The sequence below is a fragment of the Syngnathoides biaculeatus genome, chromosome 3 (assembly GCF_019802595.1).
Source record: "Syngnathoides biaculeatus isolate LvHL_M chromosome 3, ASM1980259v1, whole genome shotgun sequence".
NCBI lineage: Eukaryota > Metazoa > Chordata > Actinopteri > Syngnathiformes > Syngnathidae > Syngnathoides > Syngnathoides biaculeatus.
The window spans coordinates 34,283,905-34,311,195 of NC_084642.1; the positions used below are offsets into that span (position 1 = coordinate 34,283,905).

The window sequence follows — 27,291 nt, forward strand, 5'->3', positions numbered from 1 at the left end:
TCCCAAAAACATGCAACATTAATTGGACACTCAAAATTGCCCCTAGGTATGATTGTGAGTGCGACTGTTGTCTGTCTCTATGTACCATGCGGTGGGCTGGCAACCAGTTCAGGGTGTACCCCACCTCCTGCCCTTTGACAGCTGGAATAGGCTCCAGCACTTCCTGCAACCCTTGTGAGGATAAGCGGCTCAGAAGATGGATGGATAGTAATAAATTAAATTAAATTTCACATAGCAATTCTGGTCAGATGAGATATTTTGTTCCAACAATTTGTGTATTGTATAATGGACATTATTCATCGCATGGAAAGAAAGAAATTAAATGTTTTAATTAATGGAAAATTGACATAGAATATTGATTCAAATATATTTTTTATTTCTTTGGGATGGATAGTCTAAATTGATAAAGGAAAATGAATGAGTAATGTTTCAAATACTTGTGAAAAAAAGAATACAATCTACGATGCAGACAACCCATTGTTTGAAACACACAAAGAAGAAAAAACAAACAAGAAAAAGGCAATATAGTTTCAATGACCATAGTGACTTCCCGTCATTCATTAAAAAAAATAAACCCCAACAAAGAAAATGTAGAAAATCTAATGCCATGAAATTACCCTAATTACCATTGTAACAGCATGTTTTATGTTAGCAAATCCACTATTGTATTCACAGTGCAATAAACAATTTATTAATGGTTTTGCTTGTGTATATGTTTATGTGTAAACATGTTTGCAGCATTTTTATTACTTTTTAATTCTTCAGTGTTTGACTCATTCACAGTACATGTATTGCAAGCCTCCAAACATTAAGTAGCTGTAAATTCTGTGTACAGTCAGTCAAGCCAATTGAGGAAGCCAACACAACAGAATACTAAATCCCTCTGTTAAAACAGGTCCGATGTGATCTACAAATCCAATCACCAAGACTGCTTTTCAAATACACTTTTTTTTGTGCTTTATTTTCAATTAACAATCGAGGCGAAGCCTATATATTAGTGTAAAGTGTGTACTGTATGAACATGGCTTTTTTTTTTTAATACTGCATACCCCTTTACTCAATGTGAAGGACTTTTCATTGTATATACCTACACTTGTGAACTGAAAAATCTTTGGTCGACATTTTTAGTATTTAACAAAACAATATGGAAAGAGAACACATATCACAAAAAAACCACAATAACTTACTGGTCAATTAACAACACTGCATATCTTTGACCAACCATTTTGAAAAACCATTATCAAAATGAACCATATGACACATGTACAAATTTCTTCACAATTGTGTTTGGATTATTATATTATGTCCACCTTTGTAGTAAAGCTGTGAATAATTGAACACAAAAACACCAGGGAAAAAAATATATACAAGTACATCATCTCTTACTACAGAGTGAAATGATGAGAACTGAAATTTGGACCCAAAAAATATAATCCAGCAGGTATTCATTGCACAAGACTTACACTGGCACATACATGTACTGTATTGTTCATTTGTTATTGATTTTCGTCTGTTTGTTTTTTTTTTATACATGGACATTGTACTTTCTGTGCCCCCACCCCCAAACAAAGGACTAGGTTGACTGTCATATCAGAAGTCATAATTGATGAGCCTTTTAGTTGTTTTGAAAATGAATAACACAAGGAGCACTGGGCTGAATGAAACCTGCCACAATCACTATCCCTGGTCAATAGATGCGCCTGTGCTAACAACCAGGTTTCTGTGGAGGTTTGGATTCTGGCTATGCCTGTTTCTGCTGCGAACTGAAGAAAATGTAGTGTCACACCCAGGAACTTTACATTTGTGAAGCAATTTGAGATGGACAGTCTTGTAGTGAGCCCTGAAAGTCCCTTTGTTACTGTAGACCTTTTGGCACAAGTGGCAGGTTATTGGTGACCCACTTCCCCCTCCCTGAGGTCCGTTCTGTGTTTCCCCACCACAAATCAAGATCCCCCCACCCCCATGCAACAACGTCCCCTGTCGAGGCCTCCCCTCACTGATGTCGTCAGAGCTCTCATCACTGTCCTCCATGTGGAACCCCTCGACATCTTCGCCAGCACCATCTCCTTCTTCACTGGCGACTCCATCTGAGTCCCAGCAGGATCGGCCACCGATGCTGCAGTGAATTGGAGCGCAGGAAGATGTGCTGAGGTCCAGTACTGTCCCATCTTCACCGCTTCCCCCTCTTAATAGACAGATCCCTGCTTTGTGAGATGTTTCGTTGCTTTCCAAAGGTGTTTGAATTTTGCTCATCGGGTAGACCAAACCCATGCGATTCTGTCCTCTGAATGCCACAGAGTTGGGGCAGATTGGTTCCTGATGAGACATATCTCTGTCCATGGCAACAGAGTCTCTCTCTTTATAGTGTGTTGAGGAAGTGCAGAGGAAGTTAGTTTGGTTTTCAAGCTCTTTGGTCATCAGCTTGTGGTGAAGGTTTAAATTTGCACTGTGTCTGCAGAAGAAATATAAGCATTTCGATTTAACAGGATGATACACTCCAAAAATAAGGCATTTTATGATTACACAAGATATGCATTGATAAAGCTATGATGCAACTACATTGAAATATCTTCTACAAGTGAAGAGTTCAGACGCCAGAGCAGATATATCCATTTTTGTTGTTTCTGTCAATTGTTTGGTTTTTATAATGGATATAACGGCTTTGGCGTCTGAACTCTTCACTTGGAGAAGATGTTTCAATGTAGTTGTATCGACAGGGGACATATATCAAATATAAAATTTATTTGAAAGGTTAGTAATCAATTGCAACAACAACATTTGACAACGTTCACATGATATTTATTTTTCAGCACCTAATAGTAAAGAAACACTCTGTTGATTGATTTACTTTCCCCTGATTAGTCATATGTATGGTGGCTCGAGAGTAGAAGCTAAAGGAAATACTGTGTATATTTTCAAATGGATTCACACTCCAAAATGTCTTAAAATTGGATTAATTATCCTTTTTATTCAACTTCAACTCAACTTCCCTCCATTGTCGCCCATGACTTCAATGCAATCCCGTCTCTTGGGGCTTGTAATTTAATTAATTGTAATTTAAGGGACACGTAAACTGTAGTTATGAAAAATATTCTCACACAAATTTGTGAAACTGAAGTTATGAAAAATAATGTGCCAAAGTTTTTGCAGTATGGAGAGACATGCCGACGCCAGATCATGTGACCCAATTTTGGAAAGAAATCTTTACTGTAGAACGTAGTCAAATTGTTACTCCTATTTTCCCCGTTTCACCAATGTTTAAACCACACTTGATATAAAGTCGTTTAATGAGCTTAGTTAACAGTGTCATGTCTGTTCTCTGATATTGCTTTTGTGGTTTTCGTACTTGCCCAACTGCTGGTGGGCGGGTCCCCCTGTTGCTCACCTGACGGCGACTATGATCAGATGGCCATTTAAGGGGAACAGAAGTAGGAGGACGGTGGATTATTACACGACGTTGCCTTTCTCAGTATGTCATCCTTGTTGTCCTGACCACGTGTATTATGCCATTGGATCGAGTGCGGTAATAATATGTTACGCAACAAATATTTTGGAAATATGAAGCCATCACTTTTTTCCATAATCACCACACGATTCAAAGCCCCAATCTACCTTTATTTTCTGTTATATATTCAAACAAGGAGCTTATCTTCATCTCACCTGTCTCGGCTCCGGCGTGAGGGAAACGTTGCACTGCAGCCATTGACTGTGCACATATGGATGTCCTTCAGGTGCACATTTTGGTAGTGCATCTTGATACGGTGAGAGTTCTTAAAGGTCTTACTACAGATTTCACAGTGGTGAAACTGATAAGTATTCGAGTCCAGATCTGATAAACTCAAGTTATCGGGACAGTCTACACTGGACTCAGATCCTTCCTTCTTGTGGTCCAAAAGTTGAAGAGCGGTCCCATTAGTGTGCTTGTACTCACTCCACTTCAGTTTTGAAACCTGATCATCTTCATATTGTGTGTTTTTGCTCTGTTTCCCATCACTTTCCTCACCACAACTAAATTCTTGGATGGTCAACTGAGTGTCACCAAGGTTCTTACTCAATGTTTTTTTTAAAGGAGAGCACAAGGTTATAGTGGTCACTGTTTCTACTTGGTGTGTGTTGGAATCTTTGTGCTCTTCCTGCGATTTCCCTATAGTTTGGTGTATAAAAGACTTGATACTTTTGCTTTCTCGGTTTTCATCAAAATACATTCCTTTCTCTGTGAGCTCAATCCCAGCTCTCACAAAGCATACTTGTCCTTCTGCTCTGTGACTACCATATTCTTGTTTGTCTTTGTCAAGTAAAGAAATAGCCTCTTCAAAGTTACTCCCCTCATCAATCTGCTCATCTCGTTCTATTGTCTCTTTTTCAATCTTTATTGGCATGCTTGACTTTCGAGACTTTTTTTTGGGTATGGGATCAGTGTTGCAGATGTCAGAAACAGTAGTATGTTTTACAGAAACCGAGGATGACAGTCGAGGGAGTGAGGGTAGTGTTCCTGGGGTGTTGGCAAGCTCTGCTGGTGTAACAAGGCTGCGGTAGAATGGAAGGACTGGCTGTACTGTTTTTAAATTGGGAAAGAGAATGGTACTCTGGCCTATACTAGGGAAAGAGTTGCTGTGCATCTTTGAGCCACCATCCACCTGGTTCACCATATAGCTGGGAACTGACTTGTGACTTTCCGCAGAGCAGATTGGAATTGATGTGACATAGTCAGATGCTTTCTCTCCAGGAGAACACTCATCCGCAGACAAGTTGTCCCGTATGTCTTTGTCTCGATTGTTGCGATTCATGGGCATGTGAAGTCGCGGGTTAGGATTGGCACTGTGGCGGTTGCGACTGCGTAGTGAACTGAATACCATGTTGCATCCTTCAATTGTGCACTTGTGCTTAATCTTCAAGTGCACTGCATTGAAATGGATTTTCAGTGTGCCTTTGTCATAGAATGTCTTCTCGCAGGCGTTACAAAATACACGGCCCTTCTTCAGAGATCCTCCGCCTCCACTTCCTACTGAAATCCCCAGTCCACTGCTCTCATTGTGTAGTTTACCAACAGGTGAGATTTGAATCACATCAGAGATCATGGAGGGTGTGGGGGGACCATCAGAGTAGTTGTCACTCATTGAAAAATCTTCCACTTCAATCTTTGTTGTCGAGGAGAGACACTCAGCAAGTTTGTCTCCACCTTGGTCTCGATCAGCAGTAAGTATAACAGAGTTGGAACTGATATGGCTGCTGTCTGCTGAATATGGAATATTAAGGGGGTTATCACTTACTGAATTGTCCTGCTCTTGATCATCTTGCCTCTGACTCTGGTGCTCAACTGATCCATGGCATGATTTCTGATGTTGTTGGTGAAGCTGCTGGTGTGGACCTGCTGGGGAGCCAAGAAATGGAGCTGGAATAGAACTTAATAGCTGGAACGGCAGCATGAAGGCCATGCCATTAATGAAGTTCTCAAAGTGGTGCATATTGTTGCCATTCTGCTTCTCTGCTTTGGCTGTAGACAAGTTGGTTGCAGGGCGCGGAGTGTTACGCTCAATGAAAGTACGAATGTCTGAGATGGTGCGAGTGCTGGGAACTAAAACTGCTTGCCCCTCCTTGTCTTGTAGAGCCATGAGCTCCACTATGGATTTGGTCTCACCAAAGCGAAGAAAATGCTGCAGTGTTGCAATCTCCTCCTCAAATGTCATGATAGTCCAACGATCCAGTACCTTCCCTGCTACATCCTACCAACAAAATAGGGGAAATAGGAGAGCAAAGTGGGAAAAGAAAGTGAAGGGGGAAGGATATATAAATGGATGTAAAAGATTGAAAGTGAGAGAGGAAATGAAAAAACACAGAGAACATGTCAACATCAGTGGTGTCTTTTGTGTCACTGATTCATATTCATACTGCAAAACCTTTCCTAGACAGACCTGCGAAATAAAGTAATGAGATAAAGTGTTGCCACAAGAAGAAAGAACACTGAAAAAGTTCACAATACTGGCGTCTAACCATACAAGTCGTTTCCATTCATTTAGGGAAGTTGTGGCTCAGTTGGTAGAGCAGGATGTCCCTTAACCGAATCATGGCTCCAACCTGTCCTGATAGTACCTTGCAAGTCAGGAGCTTCCCAGTGGTGTGCGAATGGGTGAATATGAGTCTTGGTAAAGCACTTTGGCAACATACAGTGAAAAAATGCAATTCCAATGAAATTGGAACATGACGTAAAACGAAAAGAAAACAGAACCCAGGTTGCGAATTCCTGTGTTTACGAACAATTCAGCTTTTAACGATTTATTTGTGTGATACAGCTGCAAATAAGAATTTGAACACCTGAGAAAACCAATGTCAATATTTGGTACAGTAGCCTTTGTTTGCAATTACAGAGGTCAAACGTTTCATGTGGTTGCTCACCAGTTTTGCACACAATGCAGGAAGGATTTTGGTCCACCCCTCCACACAGATCTTCTCTAGCTCAGACAGGTTTCTGGGCTGTCGCTGAGAAGCACAGGGTTTCAGCTCCCTCCAAAGATTTTCTATTGGGTTTAGGTCTAGAGACTGGCTAGGCCACACCATAAACTTGATATGCTTCTTACAGAGCCACTTCTTGGTTTTCCTGCCTGTGTGCTTAGTGTAAATTGTCATGTTGAACGACCCAGCACGACCCATCTTCAATGGTCTGACTGAGAGAAAGAGGTTGTTCCCTGAAATCTCACAATACATGGCCGCAGTCAGCCTCTCCTTAATACAGTGCAGTCGTCCTGTCCCATGTGCAGAAAAACACCCCCAAAGCATGATGCTACCACCCCCCATGCTTTATAGTAGGGATGGTGTTGTTGGGATGGAACTCATTATTCGTCTTCCTCTAAACACTGTTAATGGAATTATGACCAAAAAGTTCCATTTTGGTCTCATCTGACCACAAAACCTTCTCCCATGACTCCTCTGTATCATCCAAATTGTCATTGGCAAATTTAAGACATGTGCTGGTTTCAGCAGGGAAACCTTCCGTGCCATGCATGATTTCAAACCATGACGTCTTGGTGTATTACCGACAGTCACCTTGGAAACGGTGGTCCCAGCTCTTTTCAGGTCATTGACCAAGTCCTGTCGTGTGGTCCTGGGCTGATTCTTCACCTTTCTAAGGTTCATTGAGACCCCACGAGGTGATATCTCGCATGGGGCTCCACTCCGACTGAGATTGACCGTCATGTTTAGCTTCTTCCATTTCCTAATGATTGCTCCAACAGTGGACCTTTTTTCACCAAGCTGCTTGGCAATTTCTCCGTAGCCTTTTCCAGCCGTGTGGAGTTGTACAATTTTGTCTCTGGTGTCTTTGGACAGCTCTTTGGTCTTGGCCATGTTACAAGTTTGAGTCTTACTGATTGCACGGGGTGGACAGATGTCTTTATGCAGCTAACGACCCCACACATGTGCATCTGATTCAGGATAATACATAGAGTGGAGGTTGACTTTTAAAGGCGTACTAACAGGTCTGTGGGGGTCAGAATTCTAGCTTATAGACAGGTGTTCAAATACTTAACTCAATACTCAAATAAAAGGTAAAAAAAAAATCATACATTGTGATTTCTGGATTTTTCTTTATAGAATATCTCTCTCACAGTGGACATGCACCTATGATGAAAATTTCAGAGCCCTCCATGATTTCTATGTGGGTGAACATGCAGTAAAGCAGGGTGTTCAAATACTCATTTTCTTCAGTGTATGTCATCATTAACAAGCATTTTTTTTCAATGAAAACTCACTGCTGTTTCCAGCAGTACATTGCAATGAAACATGACAGGTTTGGCATCAGCTTCTGAGTGGCATGTGACTTGAAATTTGAAGATAATTGAAAAGTCATCCCATAGCTTGGTAAAGATCCAAGTCATCCCAGGGTGGGAGAGACTACCTTAAAATGTAGTGCAGAAGCTAACGCAGCTGTTCATGGAGAAAGGAAGAATTGTTATCACAGATAACTTCCTGAGACAGCAAAGAGACTTTGAATGAGAATGAATTCAGGTATGTTGCTGATATTTTCTATTATGAAGTGCTAGGATTTTTTTTTCTTTGTGTTTTGCATCAAGGTCCTGAGTGCAATCATGGTGTGTTTCAAAGTGCTGTCAACAAAAATTTTCATCAGGTGTTTTCAACCTCTCCACCAACAATGACAGTCAATGCGCAGAAACGGACGTACATCATCAACTTCCTCAGTGGCATGCTCAGCATGGTTGAAAGCAGGGATTCTTGAGAGGGAAAAAAAAGCCAAACACAGTGAACTTCCTGTTAGAGCTTGAAAGCTTGCTCTGTCACATGTAGGAGCTAAGAAGGCACATAAGGACAACCTTTGGCAAGAACTTTTATAGCTGGCCAAGGGAAAAGGTGAACTTTAGGTGCAAGAATGGTCACACCGCTATACGCTGTGTTGATTGCTTCAAGCACATATGTTGCAATACAGAAGAAGGAAATGGTGTGGTCATGCCAAGTATTTTAAAACAAGTAGAGTGCTCAAGTGCAGAGATGCTGGTCAAACACAAACAAGGACAGTTTGTATAAGTGTATACATGCTGGACAGATTATTGTTTGTATGTTTTATTGCAGTAATCTTTAATTAAATAATTCTTGTTTGAAACTTGTGGATCCACAATAAATCTCAGTAAGAAAGGAAAAACAACATTCTATTATATATATATATATATATATATATATATATATATATATATATATATATATATATATATATATATATATAAATATCCATCCATTTTCTTAGCCACTTATCCTCACAAGGGTCGCGGGAGTGCTTGGAGCCAATCCCAGCTATCATCGAGCAGGAGGCAGGGTACACCCTGAACTGGTTTGCCAGCAAATCTCAGTGCACATGGAGACATACAACAGTCACACTCACAATCACACCTAGGGGCAATTTAGAGTCTCCAATTAATGCATGTTTTTGGGTTGTGGCTGAAGAACACCCACACAGGTACGGGGAGAACATGCAAACTCCACAAAAGCAGGGCCTGGATTGAACCATGGTCCTCAGAACTGTGAGGCCGACACTTTACAGCTGCGCTACCATGCAGCCAATATAATATACCATAAAATAATTTTCTGTTGTGACCACAAAAGTGGAAATATTACAAATTGTAACTTGTTGAATACAGAAAGGTGCTATTCAAATATTGTACACTAGTTATAAACCTATAACACTCTCTTGTTACATTACAACACATTTGGTTAAAGGTAGAGCAACTACAGTTCCCTTTCAGTAATTGAGGAGAGAGTAATTGCCTCATTAAGAGAAGAAGAGTGAAAAAATAAACCATCCACCTTGCAGACAGATTTATTGGAATTGGGGTTTGGAGAAGGTGCTTCTATTTGAATAAGTGCAGCCATCTTAAGCAAGACCTCTTCTTCTGCCCTATGGCAATCACATGTCTATTTTGAAAGTAGGTAGTAGTTTCATACTATAACCACGATTAATATTTCATCACAGAACATTCACTGGCTCCATGCCAAGGATTCCAACTGGCATTGAATGAACTGACTGAAATTGAATGCAGCCCAATGTGAATATGTGATTTTTAAAATTTTAATAAAAGCTTGCTGACACTCACCAAATTTCAGACCTCTGTAACTGTGGATGAAATGGGAGAAGAAATCTGGTGCATGAGACATGGCATCTGCAAATTTACCTCCAATAGTAATAAAGCTAACAAATCTAACAGTTTGTTAAAGTGCCACTGTCAAAAAATGGAGGATTTTTAGTATGTTATTAATGAAAAAACGGCAGCCGATACGGTCCCATCCATTTTTTCACCACAAAACATGATGTTGACATATATGGCTTTTTGTAACTCCCGCCATGAAAATCCTCTCGAGGGATTTGTTTTCGACAAGAAGGAGGAAGTGACGTGAAGGGCATTAGCGCAGTCAAGCGGACTCGTTCGTTTCGTTTAGTTTTACCTGCGGGAAGGTAGCTCTTTGTTCCTTCGTGTTAGCCAAAATGCTGGCTCGTTGCATTGCTGGATATTGCTCGAACACTCGTGATGATGGATTTACCCTTCATAAGTTTCTAAGAGACCCGGTTCGTCATGAAAAATGGACTATACGTGTGCAAAGGACGAGAGCTTCGTGGGTTCCAAATGACAGGTAGGTGTATATAGACATACTAAATAAAACAATAGTTGGGGGACGTAATCCTTTCAGAACGTAACAAAAGATCCGCGTCCATAAGTCAGAAGTGCTAAATGTGCCGAAGTACCCGTCGGCGCCGTGTCCGCAGATCACAGCTTTGGCCGAGCTTCCGTGTCTCATAGTGAGTGGGCAGACGAGCCGCCGCTGAAGCCATGCCTCGCATACGACCATGGCTTCGGCTGGGCTGACTCATACATGCTGTCTGGGAGTCTGTTGTTAGTTAGAAGTGATCCTCATATATTCTAAATATGGCTCGAAGCAATAGGGTAATATTTCCCCGGACATTTCACTCAATTGTGAGATGTTCTCTTCTTCAAAAAGAGCTTCCGTGTCTGAAGGGGCGTGTCCCATAGTAGGGGCCACAGCGTGTTTTCAATGGCGAATGTCCGGGGTGACGTCATGGGCAGTAGATGCAGCCAATATGGTGACCACTTGGATGTCGAATGACACTTTGCGCATGTATGCTTGCTCTCTGCTCATATTTATTTTTTTGTATAGACATTGAAGTGAGTAATGTTATATGTATTTTTCATTTCAATATTTATTTTAGAATGTTTATAGGCATGACACTTGGGCTTTAAGCCACGGAAGATTCTACCCACTTAAGTGGGAAAGTTTTGCTGAAAGGATTGGCTTATTTTTCTGTGGTACTGGATACCAGAACATATGGCTTTGCTCTGAATCAAACAGGGACTCTCTATATACGTATACAGTTAATGTAAAGTATGTGCTGTATTACTGTATGTACCATCAAAATGTTGCACAACAGAAAAATCTCAAGTACAATTATTTTTATTATCCCTCATGTCGAGATTCAACTCACATTACTGTCACTGGATTGCACAGTGCACAGAGTAATGGAACACATACATACAGGAATGGAAAACGGGATGTGAAAGGGAAAGGGTGGCACAAACAATCCTCTGTAGTCAATATACTGTGGAGGGATATTCTGATATAATCTATGGCTAAAGTTTTGATGGAAGTTCTTTTAAATTGTAAATTACACTTATATATGGGAGGTTGATCGCAAGAGACTGGGCGACATTCACATTTATGCTTTTACTGTTTCTACGGCAATTTGTTGACTGATCATGTCATTGTGATACAGAAAGTAAATGACAGCACTCTATAGCACATAAAAGAGATCAAAATAAAAAGTACAAATGTAACATGGGACAATCTCTTTAGGGAAAACTGTACTAGTAGTGCTGTACAACTGATAGTGTTCTCTTCCTACACCTAAGATCATAATTGAGAACATGGTCCACAAGTGTGACAAAACTATTAAGAATATCCCAATCAAAGTTGTTCACTTCTAATCCAATATCAATATTGCAGCCTTGAACTCTGAAAAATACCTATATTAGTCTGATCCAATATCAGCAATAATCATACACACTTTACTCATTTCGGAGGACCAAATGTTAGAAAAGGCTTGATGAAATAACATTACTCAACTAGAGAAAAATAGTCAGCGACAGTAGCTATGAGAAAAACTGACTCATTTATTTCTAACCAATGGGTTACATAAAGTAACTTTAAAATAAGAATGTACTGCAGTTGAATAATAAATACATACATTCATTTTCTGTACCGCCTATCCTCACTAGGGTCGCAGGCTTGCTGGAGCCTATCCCTGCTAGCTTTGTGGAAAGGCAGACTACACCCTGAGCTGGTCACCAGTCAGTGGGAGGGCAGATAGACACCATCACTGAGTGGGAATCAATCCCACGCTGCCCACACCAAAGGAAGGCACATGTACCACGACACCATCAGTGACTACAGGGTGACGTTCAAGAACAAAATTCAGTTTGGGGCACAGATGTCCCCATTGATCACAAGGTTTGGAGAACAGGTACCAAAGTGTTATACTCACTATTTGCTCAAATTAGAGTTGGCACATTGATGTTATGATATGAAACTCTGGGGTCACTGATGCTGTAGTGGTACACACACCTCCCTTTGGTGCGGGCAGCATGGGATTGATTCGCGCTCAGTGATGGTGTCGATATCTGCTCTGCGACTTACTGGCGACCAGTTCAGGGTGTAGCCTGCTTTCGCCTCCAGCTTTCCCATGACCCCTGTGAGGATAAGCGGCTTGGATAATGGATGTATGAATGGATGAATACGGAACTCTAAGCTAGGAGTGGCTTAGAAAGCGAACCGCATGCGGCTCTCGTGAAGGCAGAAAAGGATATCGAAGTTTTGGTTCTGCACACACACGCTTTGCTTGAGTACATTGTGGAATTTGCAAGCAAGCATTGCTTTCCTTCATTACGGTATTTGCGTGTGCGCTTTGCTTGAGTTTATTATGGTTATTATGGGTATTGTGACAAGTTCAGTGTGTGTGTGCATCGCCATTTGGGAGAGATGGAAATGCTCAGCGGGAGGGTGAGAAGGAAAAAGAAAGCGCAATGGCGACCATTCCCGCCACCCAGCTCAGCTGTTCAACGAGAGTTCTCCTTCTTTCGTATCCAACCTGGAGTACGTGTCGTCATATCCCTCTTGTTTAGCCTTCGCAACCTCTACCTTTGCCCTGAGTAACAGACGGCTTTGTGCATATTTATCTTGGATACGTTCAGCTGGTCGTGATGTCGGCCACAAGCCTTAATCCAACGCTTGCATTTTTCTAAATTACGCTTTTGGGTGGGAAAGCGCATCAGATATCCTCCCAGTAATCTTTCTGGATAGCACTCGTCTCCATTTCAAGTTCCCCAGCCACATCGAAGCACCATATTTCCGAATCAGATATAAGCATGACTACGCACTCGCAATAGACTGTTTTCGACCACGTGACTACATCCGGGTCACCTAGCCGTGTTGGATGGGTTCACTCTACTGATGGCTTTTGCATATAGACTGGAGTTACACAAATGTTCGTACAACTGTTAAAAGTGACGCATGATGGCTAAAAAGACTTTGGAAAGTTATCGGTGCTCATTAGATGTTGTTTCAAGAAACCGTTACGACATGAAGTGTGATTTGATTGACAATATCGACCCATATAACATAGCAGTGCGCCCCCATTCATACGCCTTTCTGAAATAATTCCTGCTTAGTTACGTGTGTTTAGATGAATTCACCAAACCAAGATTGCGGTGGAAAGTGTGTGACGTCAGACGAAAACTATTCAGAGGCTTAAAGTAACCAAACGCTTTCTTAGTTTGTGGGTACAAGATCCCGCATGTGGATTGCATGGGCAGTTCAGAAAATGACATTCTTCTGAGGATTATAGTTTGTGGTAGATTTGGTAACATTCGGTTGTGTTCATGATTAATTTGTAGGTCATTTCTACCTGGCTTCTAGACGTTAACATTTTTTTTTTAATTTGGCCTATATATCCACATTATTGATGCGATGCAGTCGTAATATTTATGAAATCACAAACCGTTTCACCTGAGAGATGACACCATGAAGTATCGATGCCATCTATCTTTTTTTTTTTGACACACAACAACTACTATTGTTTAAATACGTATTTGAAAAACTGATTAAGAGTGCAATATATTTGGATGCAATACACTAATTCTACGCTAGATGGAAGTAAGTACCACACAGTGTCCAAAGATCCGCAGCTCTCAAATTTTCTGACGGAGCCCATTCTGCTGTCCACTTAATTCGATCATTTGCGCTCATTCTGGTCATTTCCACACTCTAAGGGGAGTAACCCTGAAATGTGAGGGTTCACTTTCAACTCTTTATTGCTTTTCTTGAGTCACACTCCAAAGTCGGTTGTTAGTCTTTCACACCACGAAGGTGAAACATCATATTGCACATTTTGATTCGCTCCCATGCTCTGATGGCTGGTTCAGATACATCCTGAACTGGTTGCCTGACAATTGCAGGGCACATAGAGACAAACACCCACACTCACAATCACACTTAGGGTAAATTTAGAATGCCCAATTAATGTTGCATGTTTTGGGGATGTGGGAGGAAACCGGAGTGCCCGGAGAAAACCCACACAGGCACGGGGAAAACATGCAAACTCCACACAGGCGGGTCCGGAATTGAACCTGGGACCTCAGAACTGTGAGGCCAATGCTTTACCAGCTGACCCACCGTGCCGCCAATATATATATGTATACTCATTATAATGGATATCTGGTCAAACGGATCATCAGGAATGAACAGTATATCCAAAAATAGTTTATACTTTCAATCTAAACTGCCATTGACAAAGTCTGTTGGTTCCAGAATTGACGATGGTTGTTTATTGGCGTTGTAGCGCATTTGGGTAGAGAATGGGACTGACGCATTTCTGGGTCACAATGTGACTAGACGTGATTCCCATACGTACATGGTGCTCATGTTGAATTTTGGGGCCTTGATGTGGTGGCCACATCATGTTATATTTATTGTATATTGTGCTGTAGAACAAAGTGGAGAGAGGAAGAGCAGCATGGCGGCAGTATTCACAGTGAGGAATAAAAACACTTAATTATCTGGAGTCTGAAACATGCTATTTTCGGTTCAGTAAAATTTGTTTGTGAAGTCTTTGGCAACAGATTTGGAACTAGGAAGCACACTAATTCCTCATGGCTCATGAAAGCCAAGATTTGTAGATCAACAATTTTTTTTATTTAACGATGATCCAGTCCAATTGTTTTTCACCCGAGGTTAAATGTACTCCTCTGACAAACCCCCCGGCCCCAGACAGACCTCCTCAGTAAAACTAGCCTACAATCCCGACCATCAATTAAGTAAACCACCAGTTCTTTTTTTCATTTGTGCCAACAGGGAGAAGAAGAAAAAGTTCAAGGTTCAAGAAAAAAAAAGAAAAAACAGAACAGAAAACCTTTACCTGGATTACATATCCTCGTATGTAGTCCTGTAAAGTCCAGTCGAGCGCATTGAGAATCTTGATAACTTCTTCCTGTTTGAGAACAGAAAAAAGACGGTCCAAGAGGATCTTCAAGCGTATGGGAATAGCTTGGGTTCCATATAGCATCAGGCTGCAGATATCGAACACCACGTTGGAATGCACAATCTCCACCTGGCTGCTCTGATACATGTGGTGCACCTTCAATTTACTCAGAGCTAGGACATACAAACAGAATTTGGGATTACTTTACATTTCATCAGGGAAAAAAATCATAGTCACTGAAAATTACATTTGTGGTCCAGCAATACAAAATGTATTGTCAAATATAAATATTTGCACGCAATAAGAGCAACAGTTAACATTTAATAATAATGCTGCCAGCACAAATAATACAAACTGTACATGCAGAGATAGACATTGCTTTATATATGACATGAATTTCCTACATGAGATGCGAAAAGGTAAAAAAATGTTGCCAGGGAGAAGGCAAAAACATTTTGCAAGGTGCAAATTCAAATAATATAATTACAGTATAATTGAAGGCCAAACATTGCAGACACAATTTCCAAAGAAAAAACAGAAAACAGATGTATTTTCAAAATTTCCCCTTCATTTTACTGACAACAAGCACACTTTCCAAAATAATTATTTATGATTTTGTTACTAATGGCTCCCAAACAACAATAAAGAGTGTTCTATTTAAAAGCTGTTTTAAACAGATTGCTTTGTATCAATTTCCCTTGTACCGGAGAATGCGTTTTGGGTCTTACCGTGTGCAACCCAGCCATGCTTGCAGTGTTCACACTGCCGTCGTTTCAGCTTCCCAGGCTTAAAGTTGTCACAGCTGCAATTCAACAAAGTACAGCAGAGAGCCTACAAAACATATAATTGAAAAATACATTCAAAATGTTTCAATAAAAGTACAAGTATAGAACAATAACACAGAGAAATGACCTTCTTACTTGCCAGTCTCCCTCCAATTGTACAAAAATTGTCAAATTATGAGTGAAAACAATTCACAGATTTATTTTTTTAATTCCAATAAAAAAAAGTGGTGCCAATAAAATTTATATTTTACAGTGAAAAAAAGGACAATGGGGAAAAAAAACTGTTTTCATGTTTGACAGGAGTACTAGTCCATAAATATCTATATAAAAATGCTACATGGAGGGTGTGTGAAGTGTGTGAGCCCAGCTAAAGCAACGAGTACCCGCGTCATCCACACAGGAAAAAGGGCACACACACACACAAACACGTGTACACGCACATGTGTGTTGTTAGGCTTCAAGAGTTAGTGCTAATGGATCTTTTCATGAAACAAAATGTAAAAAAAGAACATAGGATGACTGGACATATAGTCAAAGAGTATTGTGGTAAGCCTCTATTTAGAAGTGACCCTGCAGAGTTGCTGCAGTCTAAGAAAATGTCTGGACTTGCCCTCTCTGACTTTAGTTTGGACAAAAAAAAAAGGTGTGTGTGTGGGGGGGGGACACAAAGCAATCGCACTCCAGAAACTGGAAAAGCACCATAAGATTTATGATCAAAGCCAGTGTTGGTCGTGCTACATGTTGAAAAGCCATCTATAATGCATGATCAGTTGGGCTTTTGTATCCATGTGCAGCATGCTGAATTCCACTGGTAGGGCTCAGCAAGAAGAAAAAGATGTGGGTAGGTGAAGACATCAGGCTCATCTCCCTCCTCATTTCTTCAATCGTTGACATCTCCAGTCATATTATTTTACATGTGACCTTTACTCTAAATTAAAATGACAGCAGCAACTTCAAACGAAGGCCACTCCTGAAGCCTTGGCATGCATTTATTCAGTTTAATTTTTCTTTACTTTTTTTTTTTTTAATTTCTGGTTTACCACTAGACTGTGGCCAGGTGTGAAAAAAAAAACATCATCCCTCAGCAAGGTAATCCCTTCATTACAGAACGCTAAGAGCGAACAATGTCCAGTTAGGCTAACCCAGGCCTACTGTGGGTGCACAAACAACTCCTGCTGGCTGCTCTCTTCAATCTTCTTTTTCTTTTTCTTTTGGCTTGTCCCGTCAGGAGTCGCCACAGCATGTCATCTCAGATGAAAGCACATTTGTTTGGCACAGTTTTACGCTGGATGCCCTTCCTGACGGAACCCCTGTGCAGTATATAGCTGGGGTGGGAAGCTTACAGCACCTGGTAATCCCAGGGGGTCTCCCATCCAAGTGCTAACCAGGGCCAAACCCGCTTAGCTTCCGAGATCTGACAAGATCGGGCGTTCTCAGGGTAGCATGGGCGTAAGCGGCTGTTCTCTCCAATATTCATCTCAAACAGGTGCACAGAATATATTCAACGGACTGAAACACACCCACACCGATTCAGTGTTCAGTGATCTCCTAGCCTCAAGTCTTTATCTGTGATTGATTTCAAGAGTTCTTGAGAAGATGATAAGGAGATTGAGGTAAAATGGTAAAAGGCCAATCAGACCCTAACTCCAACCCAAATTACAGCATTTTAAATTACATTGTTTTCACCGCATGTACCTTAAATTAATTGTAATGTAAAAACTTGTAGAGAGAGAGGAATAGCAAGCTGAATGTGCTGTCTAAATCTACCGCCCCGAAAGAACATTGACACTGACCACTAATATGGTATGCATGGATCGTCTCGGTTAGGGATCTGGGTTTTTGTCAATTGTGGGTGAATAGAATTGTTAACTAACAGTAGCCATTAATGGCTGACCCTCAGTAAGGTCAGAACCCCCAGCATGTGAATTTCACATTGCATTAATGGTGTCAAGGAGAATATTTTGGCACGTGGGACCATCGCAGTTTCCAATAAAAGCAAAGAGAGAAAGGCGGCACGGTAGACCAGCTGGTAATGGTTGGCCTCACAGTTCTGAGGTTCCGGGTTCAATCCCGTACACACTTGTGTGGCATTTGCATGTTCTCCCCGTGCCTGTGTGCGTTTTCTCTGGCCACTCTGGTTTCCTCCCACATCCCAAAAACATGCAACATGAATTGGACACTCTAAATTGGCCCTTGGTGTGATTGTGAGTGCGGCTGTTTGTCTCCATGTGCCCTGCGATTGGCTGGCAACCAGTTCAGGGTGTACCCCACCTCCTGCCCGTTGACAACTGAGATAGGTCCAGCACTTCCCGCGACCCTTGTGAGGATAAGCGGCTAAGAAAATGTATGGCTGGATGGCAAAGAGAGAACATTTAAATGATCGTAGCCTTTCAGTGGCACTGTGTAAATCTTTATCTCCGTTGAATGCTCTGCAGTTTCTTGGGCATATTTATTTTATTAAGTTGCGTTGTGAAAATTGTTATCCATCTTCAAAGTCATGGCTGTTTTTTTTTTTTTTTTTGGGGGGGGGGCTGGTGGTCATTTGTATGGAGCCATTGTGGATCCTTGTTGGCGCTGTTGGACTGCCCGTGATGTTGACCTATAACTGATGATGATGTATTATGTACTGTATTGTCATGTGGCTGGATGGATTAACTGTGGAGTTGAGCAACTGAACTGGATGGAGAAAGAAGCCATTCTGACTTCTTACACTTCAACTGTTACTTGTTTACTTCAAATTTATTTCGTAGCAAAGGTGAGTCACACAAGCATGCTGTGATCGCCACAAGTACGATCCACTAGTGAAGGGAGGCTTCGCATTGCCTCTTTCATCTACACCAACTTCAAACAACAATGAGTATGTAGGAATGAAGACAAATGATGTTATTGTTATTGTCTTATGCTTTTTCTTTTGTATTGGAGTGTTTTGAGACTGTGGGCACTTGAAAAATAAAAAATTGTGTGTTTCGTATACTGTCTATGGTGGGTTAACAATAAATGCTTTCGCTTGTCATAACATGTTTGTCTCAAATGTGAGAATTGACGGGTTTGAATCTCAGCTTCTCTGGTTTGGGGTTTGATCACTGACCAGTCTGCAGTGCCCCCCACACCACCACTGGGCCATAGTCAGATGGATTACACTCCTTTTCACCCGTGCCTCTAATGAGGACAAGCAGTATAGAAAATTAATGTAGGGTAGTATGAAATAAGAATAAAAATATTTAAATATATTCTATCTCGATTGGCTGGATTCCAATGCACTAACCTGCACTAACCAATGTTTTAGTGTAGTTTTACTGACCACTTAACAAATAAATTAAGATCTAATACTGATTTATAAACTACGTTTGTTAGATTTAAAATATATATCGTACTGTATAGATACAGTCGGAAAATCTCTACTCATTTGATCACTCAAGTTCGTGTATTTATTTTGGATTTTGTAAAAAAAAAAATCTGTCATCTAAATAGGCACATCACTGAATTCATTGTTAATGCTGTTCATAAAGTACGCACGTATTGTCAAAACTAAATGAGAAAATACACTCCTACTGACTTGTGTGTGATATTTTGGTTTTATACTTACTTGACTCTACTACTTGAGGTTCCATCTTATTACTTCATTCAAGATCAGAAAAGGCGACATTATAAAAAAAGAGCAATTTAATTTACGAGTAAGGAGTAATTAATTGTCCATGTATTGGTTTCGGGTTGACAGTATATATTTCTGTAAGGACTTATGTTTTGGAGTCAGAGGATAAGGTTTCGAGTCTTTCAACTGACAAAATGTAAAACGGGAACTAGTTTTTGGAGAGACGCTCCCTGGCTACTGTCGAGGTGGCCTTGAGCAAGGCATTTTCCCCACCACCCAACACAAGGGGTGCAGCACTCTTTGCAGACTTGTTTAACCCGGAATCACTCATTTCTGCATGTGTGTGATCTTGTTGGTGTGCAACAGAGTAAAGAATGCATCTATTCTATTTTCCTGTCAGGGGCACCTTTTGGTATTAAAAGAAAAAAAATAATCTTCAGGGTTTTGATACTCATTTAAAAGTATTATCTACAAAAAATACAAAACTATATCTGGTAAAAACAGAACTCATTATAGAATAAAACCATTGTGCGCTTCATTTGGAATTTCAAAAACGGGATTGGGGGGGCAAAATCAAGCCAATCAAGAAAGCGAAATAGGAATGCATATTTTCTCCCACTCAAAGAAGACTATTTTTATTTTTGCCTTGTCTAATTTTATTTTAATTAATCAAACTTTCTAAATATGTAAGATTAACAAATTAGTGTTACACATAATGAAAAAAATGTATTTAATAATAATAACAAATAATTTTTTTATTCTTTTATACACCATCTGCAATTGGCTAGTAACAGAATTCGGAGTATACACCACTTCATTCATCTGACCTGTGACTCGAATGCGGATAAGTGATAACTAAAGTGAATTTATGATACAGACGCCTGACAGGTGAATTGGTTCAATCTTAGTTTGGGGATTTTGTTCCACTTTACTTTCTAAATGAAAAAACAAACAATTAACTCATGTTTTACATGCAATAGTACTTTTTTTGTAGAATCATCAATTCACTTAGCTTGAATAGTCCTTCAATGTACACTGACCATCACAAAAACACTTTAAAAAAAAAAAAGAAACAGTATATTGGACGTTAGGCGGATGATTGCAAGTAGTGACAGCCCATGTCAGCCAAGAGCTCATACACGATAAAAGAGATGAAAAAACAAACAAACTCATGATTAACTTGATCGTTAGCACTTAATCTTGGGCGAGATCACGCAGAATAAAACAAACTTGAATGCACAAAACGTATAGAACATTCGCAATAACTTTGCCTTAATAATCACAATTAAGAATGGAGGCAAGGTGGTGATTCCTGGCTCTCTGTTTGGAACTATTTCGCCTGCAAAATGGATGGTACGGGGAGGTAGGGGTGGGCGTCGGCGGCGGTGGGGATGTTAGTATACTGCATGAGAGTTTGGCCCCCAGCTATCCTCTGATCACATCTCTTTGCTTCTTGACAATCTTGTCACATGTGTCTGACAAATCCTCACAAGCCTTTTGGTGGCAGTGAAAGGGCCGAGTGTGACTTTCTGTCTAGTTGTTTTTAGTGTCGAAAGGGTGGATCGTAGCCCTGGGAGACACCAAAGGGGTAAAAGACCGGTACAGTTACACATGCGTTGCCCCATCCATTTTCAACAATGGACCATTTCGAGCCTAATGAAGATCACAGGGTTATCCGTTTTTAAAGAGCAGACTCTTACGAACAAAGAACCTCATACAAAGTGGAATGCAACTGAACACGCGCAAGCATTAAAATTTCAAATTGATAGCTGATACTTGGTACTGCATATTGATGATTCACAAGATGAGGAGCACTGAACTCTTAGCGTTGTTAGCATGTTGTAGCGCTGACAGATTCAACGTCGAAAGCTCTAGTTGCAAAGCAACAAATCAAACATTTACTCTAAAATGGAATTATTTGGCTGACAAATTAGCCCTTTCATATGAAGTCATATTTTCTTGATAGTTGTACCAGGTGTTATGACAATTTACAAACTTTGGCAATTATGTACATAAGGACAATACTTTTTTCCTCCAAATATTTTGTGTTCCATACACACACATACAGATAATAATGCAAAAGAGGAATGGGAGCAATAAACCAACGTGACCGATATGACTATATTGGTAGCAGGCTCCATGATTGACAGAGAATCCACCAGGAATCCTGAGATACATCAGTTATTGGGCTGTGGTCCAGATATCACGAGGGGAAGAAACAGATACCAGAGGCTTTATGGTGTTCATCTGACTAAAATAAAAGTGAAAGCGGTCTCACTCACACTATACTCCGCAGGTAACATTAGGTTTCAACCAAACAGAGCCGTGGTGTAAAGTCGCGACGCCAGTATTTTTACTACATTTCTCCATAGAGTTACTATTTTCTTATCAAATAGCTCTGCAGTAGTTACACTGCTTTCGTGGTCATGGCAATTGCAGAGTAACTGTCCCGCAAGAGTTGTAAACATTGAATTCAACGTCACGTTACGTACCTTATCTCAAATCATGCCATTGACCAAAGAGCTGTCGGCAAAATGTGAACCGCAGATTGTAAACATGCAGACAATATGGCAAAGGTTGGCGCACCTCACCAATTTTGTTGGGCTGTATCGCAACAAAGTAATGGTTTTTCTTGAGTCCTTGCGGTCCACCTAGCCATTTCACCCATACAACTTCCGAAGTACGTATATCCCGTAGCAAGGCTATCGCTGGTTGAACTAAGTTAGTCACCACAACTTAAAAAATCAGAACGTCAGAAAAACTCACCAAGCAGAATAAAAACCAAAAATAAAACAGTCCATGTGTGTAGTGGCCTTCTTAGCTTGAAGGTTTTTTTCTACGTAAATAATAAATTATATTTTTAAAAGTACATGTTATATAGTTTGTTTGTTTTTTTTTTGCAATGCTGCGGGTTAAGTGGCCTTTTTTTGCACATTTGTGAACATAAGGTTAGACAAATGTTATATAGAAATGTGTTCAGTCAAGTTCAGGTTCTCTTTGATTAGCGCAGGTGCAAATCATAACTATCCCATATTTTCGGCAGCGAATCGAATCAAGAATTGTATCGTTCCCGTGCGGAATAAAATCATTCCTTCCATGAAGATATCGCTTTTGAAATGAATGGCTACCTGTTTTTCAAATTGGCCACATGCCAGACATCCCCAACCCGAATGTGAAGGTTTTTCTGCTACTGACACCACCAGGAACCACCAAAGATTGTTGTTACATCATTGCTGGAACAAAACATTATGCTGCTATTAAAGTGCATTCCAGCAGGCTGTACCTAAGGAACACCTGCCAGGAAGAAACAGGAGGCTGAACTCCTCAGCTTCCAAAATTATAGTTGAAAAGTTGCAAGCTCCCAGTTAAGGATTGTGGTGAAAAAGCAGCAGAATCGGGGTCATTTTGTGTTTCTGACAATGATGCACTACAATGTTGACAATTCATATTAAATCCCATTGAGGTTGAAAAGACATGAATCGGTGACATCTTCTATTTGACAATACTATCATATCACTGGTATCATATTTCACCTTATTACACTTGTGTTAAGATGTGCTCCACAATGACAATATTATTATGTAAAAGCAACAAATACAGATGATGACTATAGAAACATTGTGTACAGGTATTCTTGTTTTGAGTAATTTTCCTTGTTATACATTTTAGTTCACTTTCAGATAATAATAGTAATAATAATTTTATTATAAATACAATTACAACGGAACACAGTACACTTAGAATAATAGCAACTTTCCAACAAAAAATGCAAGTCTCTGTCAAATGAAAATTAATGGATTAAATGATAAAGAAAAAAAGTACATTTTAGGTCCTTGGAATGTGTTTCGATAACTTTTACTGGTTATAAGTAACATACATGGCTCTGGAATCCCGCCCCCAAAATTTAAAAATAAATAAATAAATCTATCCAGCTGCTTACATTATTTAGCCAGTTTTGATGAATTGATATTTTGTCGATTTATGAAAATCATATTTTGATTGGTAGTCCTTGTCCAACTAATGGGATTCAAATATTTTTTTTTTAAATAAAAACCCAAACAATTCAGGAATAGTTAATACTTTATCCATAATTTAATTTCTAGTATAATGACTGATCTACAATTATGATGGACAAGTGAAAAACATGTTGAAGCCCTATAAAACATTTTATTTTATTGTTTAAGAGTCATTATTTATGATACACTTACGTTCACTTTGAAATAGTATTATAAATATGATTAGAACTAACAAAGTACACTTAAATAACAGCAAAATGTGGCTCGAAAAAGACTATTGGATTATGTCTGTTTTAAATTGAGGTTATTGGATTAAATGGTTCAGAATAACAAACTTTTACTTTACTTAACTTTTCCTGACTATAAGTGGGATACATGTCTGTGGGAGCAGAAAAAATATCTGTCCAGATGTTGCAATTGTTATGTAGTCTTTTATTTACTGTACTGTACATGTATAGATATTTTGTAACTTTTGGAACACAATACATTGATGGGTACTTCGTGTCTGACCTATTACAAAAATAGTCCACTTTTTTAAAAGTAAAAAGCAAAACAAAAATAATGTGTTACTATACTTTGAGATCCGTAATTCAACTTCTAACAGTACAATGAGTGCTCAAGAATTGTAAAAGTCTTGAAAATGTGTGCCAATTCCAGGGATGTACTGTACATTTGCTAAACTCCAGTGTGAAGTGATGAATAATGACATTGTCTTACCTCTGCCATTGTCATTCAGTCAGACGTTTCCACCGATGCCACACAGTTGGCCATTCCTTGAGTTCCACAAAACAACCGAACTCTCCTGTTCACACAAGTACTAATGCAAAAGCGCCATCACACCCAGCAGTTACTCCTCTACAATCAGCGCACATGGACTCTGCTTCTCACTTTTTTCTTTTTCTTTCTCTCTCTCTCTCTCTGTGTTTCTCTCTCTCTCTCTCACCCCACACACACACCTATTCCATGGAAAAAGCAAAGAGGCTTCATGCACCACACACACACACACACACACACACACACACACTCATAGATAACACCTCCTCTGCTTTCTCCTTTATGTTGCCGTGGACTGGCTCCTAAACTAGTCAAGATGTTTTGTGTGTGTGCGTGTGCCTGTGTGTGCCTGTGTGTGTGTGTGTGTGTGTGTGTCTGTGTGCATATGAAACTGGGCACAGGGGATTGGAATGAGATCCTCCCACTCAGCATTCTCACCTCTGGAGTAGCCTACTCCCTCCCTTGCTTGATCACAGTACACATACACATGTGTGGTGCACACAAGGAGACTTGTACACACACACACACACACACACACACGTCCCCCCCTTTGAGTCACAGGGCAGTCCCCTCACAGCTGGCTGGAAGAGGGCATGACACTCATCTTTCACAGAGATTTGATCAAAAGGAACCACAAAGGCTTGAGGCTCTCCTAATGCAGTCAGGGGAGACTCATACCCCCCCTTCTCTGAGTAATGCCCTAAATCAACGCCGCTCCTCTCGGCGCACACAGCCAAGCGGATGTGTCTGGATTCACCTTAACACAGCCCTGTGAACAGCCTCCATAACAAGTTATGCCTTGTGCCGTCAGGAATGTGTCAATGTCTGTGCTGGATGTTTTTGGGGAAGAGGGCGACATGAACCAGGACTAGTAAACCTCAACGTTTAGTGGACCACACGGTTGTAGTAGAATGGAACCACTTTTAATGCAATGTTTGGCGTTGGTAATAAAACACATTTCGTAAGATGACTTTCTGAAAACTTTTCCAAAGAATAGGGATGACCACTAATTTGTTTATGAGTCGGGGGAAATCCTGATTCTGGATTGAAAGTAAATATGACATTTAAATTTTTTTTTTTAGCAAGACAGCCCAGTTTATAGGTGTGGACATACTAATCCCTGTTTTGAAAATACAGACATTTGCGACAATGTTGCATCATGAACACTTCAGGTCAGTTAAAGGTTACGAGTTAGGGTTTGAAGAGCCACTTTGTGAAGTGAACGTTTTCTCGACTTGGAGATGTAAATAGGAAACAAACACCAGACTCCCAGTGCTGACTGATAGAATATTCTTGAGTCCATGCATCCATCCATCCATCCATCCATCCATCATCCATCCATCCATCCATTTTCTTAGCTGCTTATCCTCACGAGGGTCGTGGGAGTGCTGGAGCCAATCCCAGCTATCATCAGGCAGGAGGTGGGACCCTGAACTGGTCGCCAGCCAATCAGAGCATTCTTAAGACACGATCGGCAAAGGTTTCCCTCCTCTCGTCGATTAGGTGTTATTTTCATCAAACAACTCATTATTTCAAACTTACAAAAGAATAATAGGGCACCAATGAGAAGCGGGAAAAAAAGTGAAATCATGCCAATAGCAGATGCCAGCACACTCCCCTCCAAATGTATTGGAGCAGTGAGGCCGATTCCTTTATTGTTGCTGTAGATTTAGGACATTTGTTTGACATCAAAATATGAATATGAGACAAGAGAATAACATTTCAGCTATTTTTTGCAACCAAATTACACACTCAATCCAATATAGGGTGGGATACTGATAGCCTAAAATTGTTCATTTGTTCACATGATTTACCTGTTTGAGTCATTATGAGTTGCAAGAATTTCCCAATCAGGTTGGTTGAAGATTCTTGTTGTAAAACACTTAAAGCTGTTTTAAGGTCTTTCTTCACAAATGTCACTTTATTTTATTGTTGTGGTTGTCCTTCCTTTACCTGTTGGGTACTTTACGACAACAATAATTTCTTTTTTTCTTCTTCAGGACATACTAAAGGAAGAAGAAGAATCAGAGTGGGCTGGAGAAAGGCAGTTTAGATGTTGAAAACTAATACTGATACATAAAAAATGCTTATAGTACACACATAGTTGTACTTAATGAAACTTCAATAACTTACGTGTTGCACGTGTACAACTCCTCTGCAGAAGGAGCAAAGTGAAGAGATATGAATTCACAACGCAATGTCTTTTTCTTCTGGACACAATGTGCATTGATGAGAAGACACCTATGTCTAGGATTGAGACAGCAACAATCGATTGCCGAGCCATCAGTCACACCAATCGACATCCAATACGTCGATCAAAGAGAAGCAACATTCCTTTCCACTTCTTTGGCATAAGAGAAAATATTAAACACCATCAAAAAGAAAAAGGTACTTTGCAATACTTTAGCTTCAGAGTAAAGATGAAAAGAAAAACCACAAAGAAAGATTTTGATTTCACTACACATGCAATGGTAATGAAATTGATTTTCTCTGTTGTATGGACCAACCAGGTTTAATTGTACCTTGGTGTGTATATATTTCTTTTTATGTTTCAACAACTCCAATTGACATCATCGGTGCGTCTCACTTTTTATATCTCCGCTGTCCAATCCCCTCTGTGGCTCAGGAGGGATAAGTATTTTAGAAACATCACAAAATATACAACAAGTCAGAACAGGTGCAGCTGCTCTGCTCCTTTGCTCGCTTACTGGGAAGTGTTGTGGGTGAGAGTCATTCAGGGTGTGCCGCCAATTCAAATAATTTAAGCTTTCGTAACAACAGAGCATCGACTTTTTGAGAAAAATCATTGTACATACAGGATATAATTGAATTTATTCATAGTATGCATCTTAGTCGTTTGCCATTTTGACGCTTTTACTGACAAAGGAGATAGAATTCAGAAATTTTTTTCAACATGGCCCAACGTAATAGTTCGGGGGTAATGATTGTTTAATTTTCACAACTCAAATTCTTACATCCTCCAACCACATCTTTGTACCTTATCTTTGAGACAACCTTGCTCAGAAAGACTGTATGGCAATAGGATTCACTCATTAAAATGCAGCTAATATCACTTAA

General features: G+C 40.1%; 1 protein-coding gene and 1 pseudogene across 1 annotated transcript; both read right to left on the minus strand.

The window, feature by feature from the left end:
* Positions 1–394: 394 nt before the first annotated feature.
* Positions 395–24,506, minus strand: LOC133497782 (zinc finger protein basonuclin-1-like). Its single transcript, XM_061813949.1, has 5 exons — positions 24,157–24,506; positions 15,775–15,877; positions 14,984–15,219; positions 3,661–5,723; positions 395–2,452 (listed from the first exon to the last, which is right to left on the minus strand). The coding sequence occupies exons 1-5, from the start codon at positions 24,169–24,171 to the stop codon at positions 1,678–1,680; spliced, it is 3,192 nt and encodes a 1,063-aa protein (XP_061669933.1). The 5' UTR covers positions 24,172–24,506; the 3' UTR covers positions 395–1,677.
* Positions 17,168–17,286, minus strand: LOC133498708 (5S ribosomal RNA; annotated as a pseudogene).
* Positions 24,507–27,291: the final 2,785 nt, after the last annotated feature.

Bases quoted from the DNA above. Each gene is read 5' to 3' on its own strand.
- LOC133497782 (XM_061813949.1), bottom strand. The intron at 15,220-15,774 runs GTAAGACCCAAA...TGTATGTCCTAG, and splicing joins GCATGGCTGGGTTGCACACG to CTCTGAGTAAATTGAAGGTG. The intron at 5,724-14,983 runs GTAAAGGTTTTC...TTTTGTTGGTAG, and splicing joins TACGAGGATATGTAATCCAG to GATGTAGCAGGGAAGGTACT.